This window comes from Salvia miltiorrhiza, chromosome 5, assembly GCF_028751815.1.
Source record: "Salvia miltiorrhiza cultivar Shanhuang (shh) chromosome 5, IMPLAD_Smil_shh, whole genome shotgun sequence".
In the NCBI taxonomy this organism is placed as follows: domain Eukaryota; kingdom Viridiplantae; phylum Streptophyta; class Magnoliopsida; order Lamiales; family Lamiaceae; genus Salvia; species Salvia miltiorrhiza.
In genome coordinates, this window is record NC_080391.1 from 35,420,798 (window position 1) to 35,432,732 (window position 11,935).

The following is an 11,935-nucleotide window of genomic DNA, read 5'->3' on the forward strand; positions in this document are numbered from 1 at the left end:
TATGTTTTTTTATCAAAAATAATGTTTATGTTGGGGAGTAATTTTTGATGCATGAACATCTAGTTTTTGTATTTGTGGTGTGTGATCACTGAAACAATATTTGTGGTGCATGACACCATATTTTTATAACATTATGAAATGTTATGTTGTTTTTGGTTATGTTGTTGGTCCAACATTTTTTTGTTTTCATATACTTAAGTTAGTATATCTTGTTTGGTGTTGAACTTTTGAATTCCCAGGTCTTAACATCGATAGTGAAGGTCTTGATCTTTGGCTGACCTTCATAAGTAGGGGTGGGAAGATAGGGTTCGGGTATAGGGTACCCAATTACCCGACCCAAAAAAATCGGGTATCGGGTACCCTATACCCGAAAAATTAGGGGTCGGGGTCGGGGTCGGGTATTTAGGGTGTTAAAAAATCGGGTATCGGGTATACCCGAAAAACCCAATTTTGTAATTAATAAATTTTAAATTATTTAATTAAATTAAATTTAAAAATCTGTAAAATTTTGAATTGAAATTCAATTTTCAACTCCAAGCCCTACCCCTACTGTTCCGCCGCGTCCCCCCTCCCACAGTCCCACTCTCTGCCTCCCGCGACCCGCCTCCGGCCAGCGACCCAACGGCACGCCGGCACCCCTCGCCCGCTTGTCATCTCCCTCCGCGTGCCTCTCACTCTCCGTCTTCGTTTTTCATCGTACCCTCCCACTCCCTCCGCGCGCCTCCCATAGCCGACGATGCGACGCCTCCGAGCTCCAGGCCTCCACCAGACCACCGCGTAGCACTCCAGGCCTCCACGGGCCACCGCGCCGCCTCCAAGCTCCAGCAGGTATGCTTCTTCAGTTCTTCTTCTTTTTTTTTTTTTTGTTACAGAGTTCTTTTTTTTGTTTTTTTTGGTTCGCTTCACCCTTTCTCTTTTTTCGGACTTACGCCATCTGCCTATTCAATTTACTCAAATTGTAATCAATAAAATTAGGCTTTAAACACTTAGCTTGATTGAATCAAGCCATCAATTATGACAGACTGTAGGAGATTGATTACCTTCGGGTAATTAGGCTTAATTGGATAATAGGGTACCCTAATACCCAAAATACCCGATTTTCACAGTTTGACTTTGAAAAAATCAATTTTGACCAGGTAATTTAGGGTACCTGAATACCCGAGTCGGGTATTAGGGTACCCAATTTTTTAATCGGGGTCGGGATCGAGTATAGGGTTTTAGGCTTATTTGGGATCGGGTACCCGATTTTTTCAGGTAGGGTAGCCGATCCCGACCCGATTCTCAGCCCTATTCATAAGATTGATATTTGTTTTACAGGTTTCAGTGTTGTTGATATTTAGGGGGGAGTGAGAGTGAGAGAGAGAGAGAGAGAGAAAGGGAGAGAGAGAGTCCTAAATTACCTTTTGTTTGATTCAAGGGGATTGGTGTGCAAACATTATTTTGGGACTATTTTTGAGGTTTTACCCTTATTTAATTAAATGGAGTATTCTAATTTCTCATTTATTTGAACCTGTATCATATTCTTCTCTGTATATTGCTTTCTTTGTTTTTGTTGCATGAAGGAAAACCTTAAGAGGGAGATTATTAGAATCAATGTTGACTCCAACAATGTTGGGTTGAATGTTGATAACATTCTATTGTCAATATTTCTGGGTTCCAGCCAATATTCCGGGAGTTTTCCTTGAAGCTAAACTTTGACTCTCCATTAATACATGTATATATTTAATCTTTCACTTTCTTTTACGTTTTATTATTTTTTTTGGTTGTGAAATAATGTATTCTTTGTAGTTAGCCACATTTTTAATAAGTGAAAATGTGGATTAATCATGGTTCAAGGTAGTGAGCAGTTAATTCCTATTTTTCAGGAACCATGATCTTTGAAAGTTTCGCCTATCCATAAACATATAAACTCGCACACACAGAAGTTAAAATTGACAGAGAGACTGAAGCAGCAACTCGTGTAGAAGTTATAACTCACAGAGAGACTCTAACTGAAACTCGTGTAGAAAATATGAAGAACACAAGAACACCAACAATGATTACCCAGTTCGATGATAACACACCTACGTCTGGGGGGCCACGCCCAGTTCAATCAGTTCACTAGTGATGATAAGAAATACAAAGGACTTACACGCGAAGACTCGATCTTCCTAGCCTCTATTTCTTCCCAAACCTTCACCTATATGAACAACGAAGAGCAAGATAGAACTTACTCTTTACGAACGTAATTGCTGCACAATCCACGCTCAACACCAACCAACAATATCACTCCAACACGCTGGAGCAATCGACAACACGAAAGAACTAACCCACGAACCACGCTTACTAAAGAAATAAGCAATAAACTAGAACATACTCAACAATAAATGTATGCTCTCAATATGCACGAAATTATTCTCTCTAAGAAGTAGAATATCAGTAATAGCAGCAGCCAAAAACGAATCCTCTTCCATTCCAATAAATATGTAAACCCTAGGAAGAGATAGGTTGAGATAGGACTCTTGACGGGCTCTAGACTGCGGCCCATAAGAAGGTCTTATTGCGGCTGCACAAAATAGGGTTCTCTGAAACCCTGGGTAGAAGAATTCTCATGCCAAAAGGAGATCCAAGAGAAACGAATCGCCCAAGTATATCTCCAAACTTATCTTCAAAACCCGCAGGAAAAAGACAGCAAAGTGTCTCACCAACGGAAGCAACTGATGAAGCAACAGTTCTGTCCAGTTTAGTAGATACACTTATTGTCTACACAATGACAATTAATTAGAGTATGAAAATGCTCTAACAATCTTCAACCAACATTTCACGATAAGTTGACTAGCAGTTTTCGAAGATGCAGCACATGAAGCTTCTGGAAGTGAGAAGTGGAGAAAATTGACCATGATATGACATTCTATAAAAGCTGCAAGATGGCTCTCTCATGTGTACGACTTATAAGTGTGATTTCACCGACCTAACATTCACCACTTCTGGAAGTGAGAAGTGGAGAAAATTGACCATGATATGATATCTGTATTGATAGGAGGTTAATGACAAGGATTGAAAATCAATGACATTGGAGCGTAGCATGTTCTTTATTTGATCGTTTAACCTTGGGTTAATCGATTGATAGTCTTCTACGTTGAATCAACATTCTAAGTAGAGTTAATAGATACTCCCTATGTCCACAATACCGTTTTCACTTTTGCCCCTTTGGTCCGTCCACAATATTATTTCCACTTCCATTTATAATAATAGGGTTCACAAACTCTATTCACAACAATAGTGGGATCCAAACTCTACTCACAACAATACTCACCACTATCCATCATTTTCTTAATATTCGTGTTGTCCACAAAGTAGAAACGATATCGTGGATAGATGGAGTATGTATTTTAATCTTAGACAATCAATCTGTAAAGGTTGATCATCAAGAAATCTTGTACTTTATTGTGTAATATTGATAAACAAAAAGTAAATTTAATCATAAAGCACTCACGGATTGTATTTATATAACTCGTAAAAAAGTATCATATGTATTATTTAATTTTCATTACAGATTCATTTGAATATTATCAATAATTTATTATCAACATTTCTGGTAATATTACCCTTACAAACTATATAACGTTACTTATGGTAATTGAACTCTTTAATTTTTGGTGAGATATAGGCAAGCTTGTTGGTGAGAAGCATATGTAAGCTAAAATTAAATATTTTTATTAGATGGGGGCTAGAACATATAGGCTAATAGGCATATCGAACTTCCTCAATAAATTAAATTAATATCGACTAACCAACCGATCGATCAATAGGAAACGTGGCAGTCATCCCCTTTCTTATATATCTTCTTATCAAATATTTCACACTTCTCTCCATTCTTTTTTCTGATCTCAAACACACACTACTACGCGCGTGTCAAATACGAGTTTGTTTGTCATTTTAATTCAAAGGCTGCATTAATTAAATTTCGGTTGTTAGTCGTTGGATGTATTATACAACACTTTTTAATTTACTCTGTGTTAATAAAATAATATTCTCAATTTTACTCTATTTCATTATATTCCATTTAATTTATTATTTTGAAGTCGGCCATAACCCAGATTCGAGGCATGTTAGCCTCCAACTCGATCCCACATCACAAACTGAAAGAAATTAATTAATAAATAAAAAGATTGATCGCGAAATGTGTAGACCAAAAACATGGTCATAAATTACAATCGTTTCTTTTATAAGCCAAATGGCAAATAAACAGGCAGACTACCACAGTCCTAATCAAAAAAAGCATACGCTCATCATCGTGTTTAGAACTGTATTAATACTAGAATCAATACGCCAAATATCTATCTATATATATATATAGGCTATTGCATCATTTGAGATAAAATTATTAGTATGCTTGTGTTTTGGTATTCACAAAGCTGATGCTCACAACCCTATCGATATATATCTCCCTTGTGTGATGCTATATATTCTGATCGGAAAGCTTAATTAAGAGAAGAAGAGAGTTGATGGTTTGCTTCTGTTTCCTGGTGGATCAGAAGAGCGTCGTACGGCGGAGCAAGCCGGCAGCGGGGACGTGTTCGCGGTGCCGCCACGGCGCAACGGTGGCCGACATGCAAACCTCAACTAGGTTTTGCTACATCCCCTTTTATTGCAAGTCATGGAAGGCTATCATATGCAGTTTCTGCGGGAGCATTCTCAAATCCTACAGATGAATTCACTATCATATGTGCATATATACTATTTAATTAAGGACTCTTTTTGTTTTCTCCTTTTGCTTTTGGAAACCGGAAATTAACGAGGGTGTGCATGTACGAAGTTATCGATCGAGATATGTTTAATTAGATGTTTTCATTTCATATTTGTACAGATTCTGGCCGGTAAGAATTTCATTCAGATACTAGCTATAAGCCAGCTGGCTTTCTTCTTTTAAGGACTTTGATTGCATATTTATCACAAAAAATTGAGAGATATATAAAAAATAAATTCTCTCTTCATTTTATATGAAAAAATTTACCCTTTTTTATTCATCATTTTTACTTTAACTATGGAAGAATAATACTATCATAAAGAATTGGAATTGCGTGTTTTGGGGACTTCTCCTAATTATTACATTTTGCTCTTATGTAGAAATATACTGTATATTTGTGATTATATATTAAGGCCATGTTTGGTTGTATTGGTAGGATTATAGTAGGTTGTTACAATCATTAGGGCCTATGATTTGCTACAGTGTTGATTAATTTAGTAATGTGTTTGCTTGATAAGGTAATTACGATCACTAAAATAATAATATGTTTGGTAAATATACGTTAATGATGATATTAGCGAATAAAATGTCGAGCATACCCCTGTCTTATTTCCAATATTTCCAAGAAGAATCTCATGGAATCGTTATTTTTGGTTGGTGAATAAATCAGTTTTCAGCAAGATATTAGTAAGCAAGGGAGAATGAAAATTTTCAAAACAAACACTAATCTCTCCCTAAACCTTTCGTAATGGAGGGAAAATTTCCGCCAAAAATTTCACGGAATCGCTATAAATACCAAATCTCTGTGCTCGATAAATCACTCGGAGTAGACGCTAGGGATTATCATCAGGGAATTTTCGAAGAGAGCCACTGTCGTCCATTGTTCTAGGGTTTGGCTGCCATGGCTTCATGCAATCAAGGTAATATACTCTGATTCTGAGTAGTGATCTCATTCGCTTACATTATTACCGAATTCATATGCCGTAGTTCACCACGTCCATCTTTTTGCTGTTTGCATAAATTATTTATTAGAGACATGATACATCTTTTTTCTCTTTACCAAATTCATTCGCATACATCGATTTTCTCTGATGAAAAGTCTGTAAGCTTTTGTTGTATTATTTGTGATCATGTTGTCTTATTTACACACAATTTTGATAAATCTAAGCTCCAAAATTAAAAAAACAATGCTAATAGCCTTGATACTTTGAACCACAGTAGAGAAAAAGCATCAGATCACTTCATTAAACAAAATATGATTTTGTGTTATTGGTTTGAGGTTCTAAGATATCAACAACTATCTTTCCCGCATTCAGATCCTGTTATCTTTCTCAAACTTTTCCCATCTTTTTACAACTGCATTTTGTACTATTTTCGATGTATGTCAATCGATGAAGTTTCTTAGACCTTTTACACCTTTGGTTCTTACTGTTCGGTTTAATTATCAACATGGATGCAGGTGTTGAGTCAGGGAGTAGTGAGGGTCGTCGCAATAAAAGGGAAAGGTCTGACAAGACTCGACGATCGTGGTCGGCGAAGGAAGAGGCTGTATTGCTGGCTGCTCTTAAGGAATTAGTGGCTCAAGGATGGAAGTTCGACAATGGCTTCCGTGCAGGTTTTCTTACCAAACTCGAGGATGCTCTGAAGAAGGAGGTTCCCGGCACCGATTTGAAGGCCTCTCCTCACATTAACTCAAAAATTGGGACTTGGAAGAAGAACTATTATTCCTTGTCTGCAATGCTAACACGTAGTGGGATTGGCTTCAGTGCAAATGGAGACCATATGATTGATTGCAATAATGATCAATGGGAACAAATAGTCAAGGTTTGTGTGTCACTTTATTTCCATACTACTATACGAACTTGTGAACTGATGATGCTCTGTTGATCATATAATTTTCCTGGCCTTGCAGTGTGACAGCAATGCGCGTCTTATGCGTTATAAAAGCTGGCCTTTGTTTGACGATTGGAAGGAGATTTTTGGGAAAGACAGAGCCACTGGAGAGAAAGTTGAGGACTTTATGGAGGTAGTTAACAAGATGGTTGGGAGCGACAACATAATGCATGAAGAGAACGCTGGAGACGATGGACCACATTACCAATTTGATGAGGAGAATGAGACTGATGCGGCAGAGGACAGCGTCTGCCAGAGCAGTGGAGGTGCTAACGGGAGGTCTGCAAAGAAGAAGCGTAGAGGAGATGAAGTAATGGATGGGTTCTACGAGCTGCTAGTGGAACTCGGCAGAAATAGTGACAAGAGGCTGGAGGCAATTGCCGCTCGCATAGGCTACGAGTTCGATTTAAGCAAAGCACGGACTGAAGTGTACCATACTGTGAACACACTTCCAGGCGTGACAAGGAGTGACAAATTCGAAGTCTGTGAAATACTTTGTGACAAGGTGGAGCGACTGGAGCTTTTTTTTAGTCTCCCGATGGAAGCAAGGGTTGATTATTTGATGCGCGTTCTTGAAACTCGTGGGAAGTGAATGGCAGGCTGCTGGGAATTATGTTTTACTTTGTTTTAAGAATAAACCTTATGATGACTTCAATACCTCAAACACTATTTTGATTTTGTTTGTGTGAGGTTTGTTGTCATATAATAATTTGCAGTTATGTTTGAACCTTGGTATTTTGAGTATTTATGCAATATTTATGTTAGTAATCTTTTGATGATTTTTGGCTATTTCATATTGTGGATCTCTAATGAATAGAAGCAACATCTGTGTTTCTACTTCTCTGCTTTGCTTCCTCTCTTTTTTTGGTAATGAGTTACTTGGTCCAATTGTTACTTCTCTGCTATTTCATGTTGAGTCTTCTTTTATGGAGTATTTTCTTTGAACAATTGTTACTTTGATCCACACATTATTAACCTTTCCTTCCCAGTTCTATTCTTGGTTTATTATGCTAAACTCTGACAATAGCCATCTCTGTTACTTTAAGTTCGCTTCAGTAGTGTAATTAAACAGTTGGAGAAGTAACGAGCTCATTGTTTATAAAAGTAGATGATCAAAGGACTTGGGAGTTGAAATGAAGTCTTGAGCTTTAATTTTCTTATGTTAATAGTTACTACTAACTCAGAAACATATCTATCACAGCAATATATTTACACAAATCTCAAAATAGCTGTGCATTTTCATAATCTTGTGGATTTTACTTTTTGATGGTTGGTCCAGCAGCTGTTTATCTCTGCTGTGAACAGCTGCTGATCTTGATGCCACCTGCCGCAGCAATACTCCGAGTGCAATTCCCTTTAGTGCTGCTGCTCTTGCTGTGTTTTGCCACCATGCACAGCTGATTTACTTGCTTCTAAACTGTTGCTGTGGACCACTAAGAGATGAAGCGTGCTGCCACTGCACTTTGTTTCAGTTGGAACCAGAGGACCTTCTGCACAATCATTGATACTATGATATTCACCTGCTTTCATTTTTTTTTGTCTCTTAAGAAAAAAGTTGTCTCACAATTAACCAAAAGCTACATAAATTGCAATGCTTTTTCTCGGGCTGCCTCAGCAGATATTTGGAGTTGAGGTTAGAATTTTCGATACTTTTTAACTCTAGACCGCAGAGGACTTGAAAGTATCTTTGTCGACTCTAGTAATTTGTATCAGCTTCTGACTATTTGAGGTCACATATATATAGTTTTGTGATGCATATAAAATTGGCCTTCCTGATTCATTTTCTGCTTTTGCTCTTGCTTTGGCTTCTATAATTGATAGTGCTGAAAAGTATCGCCATGGTTGTTAGTAACATGTGATTTTGCAGCTCATAAACACACGAATATATGTAGATAAAATGTAGATACTTGTATTTGTGTTTTATAATGTTTACTTTAGACACCATGTACATTGTTGCTTGGATTTGTGAGAACAAAAACGAGCATGGAAGGAAGCATGGCTTGCAGACCACACTTCTGCAGCATACGAAACCTGATGCTTCTCATCATCGTTCCACAATGAAAAGGACAAAGAATCACAGCCTTGGAATACAGGTCAGTGCTCTCACAGTTGAGTGTAGTAGTCTTTCATTTGAGGATAGGAATAGCCATATTGACACTGCTGGAGCTGCTTGTTATGCTCATGACTGCTCCCCCCTCTTCTGCAGCGCAAGCTAATTGTGGACTCTGCGGTGATGAGACTATGAAAGACAACACACTCGATAGTTGAGTTCTGAGCCTCATTGTTGTTGCAGAAACTTCATCCAACTCGGATTGCAGCTAAAAAACGCGCTTTTGTAGAGACGCGATCAGGCAACGCAACAAATCATCCAACATGGAAAGTAACAGACGAATAAGGGGAGGAGCACAGGCAACGCAACAAATCTATAAGCGAACAATATGAACAATCAAACTCAACCCAAATCATTTCATAAACAAAAGACCAATATGTAGAGATTCGTAACTGGAAAACTATATTCATTCCATTCATTCCAGTGATTTCGTATCTTCTTTGAAGTTTCTGAATTCAGGCATAGTGATCAAACAGTTTAAGGGCATTTTAATCATGGAAGCAGACTCACAAACAGTGTTATAGGGCAACATAATGGTTAAATAGCACAACCAGACATCATATAAATGTACACATTCATCATTCAATATGTGATATCTCTCAGGAACAAATTTCCAGCATCACTAAGTTTTCATCAAGAAATAGGAAAAAAACCATTCAACCCAAGATTTTCTTTTCTCTGTAGTACCACAAAAAGTGAAACCTCATAGCTATCTTTTCTAGGAGCAACTAAACACTGAACAATCAACAACACACCAAATTAGGGTAATATATCTTTTATTAGACATATAATAATTAATACAAGGATGAAAATATGCATAAGCAGAATTGCTGACCACTTCAATCAACAACTGGTGAGGAGCAATATATGCAGAATAGGGAGAGAGTATAAATCAGAGGAATCATTTTCGCCAGAGGAGCCGTATGGGTCAGAGGAATCATTCTTACCAGAGGGATTTCATCCATCAGAGGAATGGCTCTTGCCAGAGGAATCGCGTTCTTCAGAGAAGTCACCCTCACCAGGGGAACCACCTTCGTCAGAGGAGTCATCCGCGCCAGAGAAGACACCATGGCCAGAGGAGACGCCTTTGCCAGAGACGACGTGTTTGCCAGAAGAGTCATCTCCACCAGAGATTACATCGACAGAGAAGACGCTTTTGCCAGAGGAGACATTTTTTATCAGAGGAGTTGTTAAATGCGCGGGAAGGTCTCCCGCGTATTATCGAAATTACCAGCGTACCCTTCCACCACGCAAGACGCATGCACCGAAGATGTTTTTACTATTTTACCCCTCCGCTTGTAAATCTATAAATAGGGCTCGAGCTCGTGTATTATGACTTACGCTATCTCATATTTTCGAATACAACTGCTATTTTCTCTTTGAGGCAAGGTTTCCGATCATTTTTACTTCGTCTTCTTCAAGTCACCACACTAGGTATAGTTCGCGGTTTCTCTCTATAGTTTTAGGTGTTGGTTTCGTAAACACCAACTGGCGCCGTCTGTGGGAAAGCTACTGAATTAAGACGTGAGGTCGCGGTCGCCGACGTACGCAGATCTGTGAATTCAATCGGATTTGCGGGCGTTGGCACCGATTGGTCCGATAATCCGGACACTCAGCTGTGTTTAATCGGTTAATTGCGTTTTCTGGGTTAATATGTTGTTAATCTGCTGAGCTCTGTGTTGATTTGTGTTTTGGGTGCATGGGGAAAGGTGGCGACGGGCGTAAAACATGAATCAGGGGAAATTTACGTTTATTTACCGCTTGTTTGGGGTAGTTATCTGCGAATAAAGGGTTCTCTTGTAGTATTGAGGTTTTCTTCATCGATCTAATGTTTTGCATGAGGAAATTGTAATTGGGTGCTCTGTTCCGATTGTGTTCGTCGTTTCCTTACGGACCCCCGATATTTTGGGTTTATGTTGCTTGTATATGGTTGTTTTGCGTATTAATACGATAATTGTGGGCGATCTTCGTGTTTTATCCTGTTTTTGGTGAAGCGTGTGGTTATTACTGTTAATTCATGGGTTTGCATCGATAATACGCCGATTAGTACTTTGCTTCTGTTGTGCTCGGGTTCGCGTTGTTAATCCGTGGGTATTCTTTGTTTGCGATTGATAATTACCGTTACTTCCTATGTTTTGGTGACTAATCCTCGCTTTGTATCGCTGAATCGGGGGTGATAATCTGTTTCTGGTATGATGGTTCTGTGCCGTGAGCTTACAGATGATTTTCGTTTAAGGGAGGGTATTTAGGGGTGTTTCTCATGTTTTTCGTGGCTAATCTTCGATTTCGATGGTTGAATTGGGAAGTTATGCTCTGTTCCTGAGATATTGGGGTTTTTTGCTATGGATATATGGGTTTTTGTGGCTCATCTTCGATTTCAAGGGTATTTATTGTCGTTGATGCGAGGGCTTTACCTCAATAATATGATAACTAACACTTTGTCTTTGTTGTGGTGAGATTCGTATTATTGTTTTGTGAACGATCTTCACTTATGGGAAACGATTATTCATGTTCTTCATGTTTTCCTTGACTAATCTTCGTATGATGGCAGTATTTGTTTTCTTACATAATTCCTTTTCTTATCATGTCTAACATATCTTCTGGTGGTCGCTCTGTTTGTACTTATCTCTGGGTATCTTGCGTCTGTTGGATTTTACTGAGGGCCCTGTTTTCTCAATCTATACTCTGGGTTTATTTCCCCGAGTGTAGAATTACGTGGAAGGGAATTTTTTAACGGTCTTCGTACCGGTGCTCGGGATTCTTTATTGGGTTTCTTATATCGGAACTCCCATCGGTAACGGAGGGTTTATTCTTTCGTCGTTAGGATTGTTTCTCACTTTGTCTACATGTAGGTACCATGGGATCATCAGATGCTCACCGCAACCTGGAGAAAGAGTTCGACTCCGCTGCTCTCACCACTGAGGTGCCTCCTTCATTGTTCACTAGCCTACAGGGCAATGCTACCTTCACTGCCCCACCAGGGTTTCAGGCTATCTCCGCCACTCCGTTGACAGGATTGAATGCAAGCCTCCAGAGAACTGCTCTGGTGACTCCAGGATCTGACACGCCATGCTTAACTCCCGCGTCTGGAGCGGGACAGCTCACGTTTGGGTCGATGGAACAGATGATGGCGCTACTTCACTACTCCGCTGTGCGTCAGGCACTAGAAGCTCCCATTTTGTCCACTGTTCCCACTGTAGCTC

General features: G+C 39.0%; 2 protein-coding genes across 2 annotated transcripts; both read left to right on the forward strand.

Moving 5' to 3' along the window:
* Positions 1-4,487: 4,487 nt before the first annotated feature.
* LOC130987002 (uncharacterized) lies at positions 4,488-5,005 on the forward strand. The gene has a single exon (XM_057910553.1). It carries the CDS (start codon positions 4,488-4,490, stop codon positions 4,692-4,694), a length of 207 nt encoding a protein of 68 aa, XP_057766536.1. The 3' UTR covers positions 4,695-5,005.
* A 134-nt stretch (positions 5,006-5,139) lies between these two features.
* Positions 5,140-7,401, forward strand: LOC130987001 (uncharacterized). Its single transcript, XM_057910552.1, has 3 exons — positions 5,140-5,649; positions 6,189-6,553; positions 6,642-7,401. The coding sequence occupies exons 1-3, from the start codon at positions 5,631-5,633 to the stop codon at positions 7,212-7,214; spliced, it is 957 nt and encodes a 318-aa protein (XP_057766535.1). The 5' UTR covers positions 5,140-5,630; the 3' UTR covers positions 7,215-7,401.
* Positions 7,402-11,935: the final 4,534 nt, after the last annotated feature.

Coding starts and splice junctions, on each gene's coding strand:
- LOC130987002 (XM_057910553.1), top strand. CDS start 4,488: ATGGTTTGCTTCTGTTTCCTGGTGGATCAGAAGAGCGTCGTACGGCGG.
- LOC130987001 (XM_057910552.1), top strand. Junction 6,554..6,641: donor AATGGGAACAAATAGTCAAG/GTTTGTGTGTCA, acceptor CTGGCCTTGCAG/TGTGACAGCAATGCGCGTCT.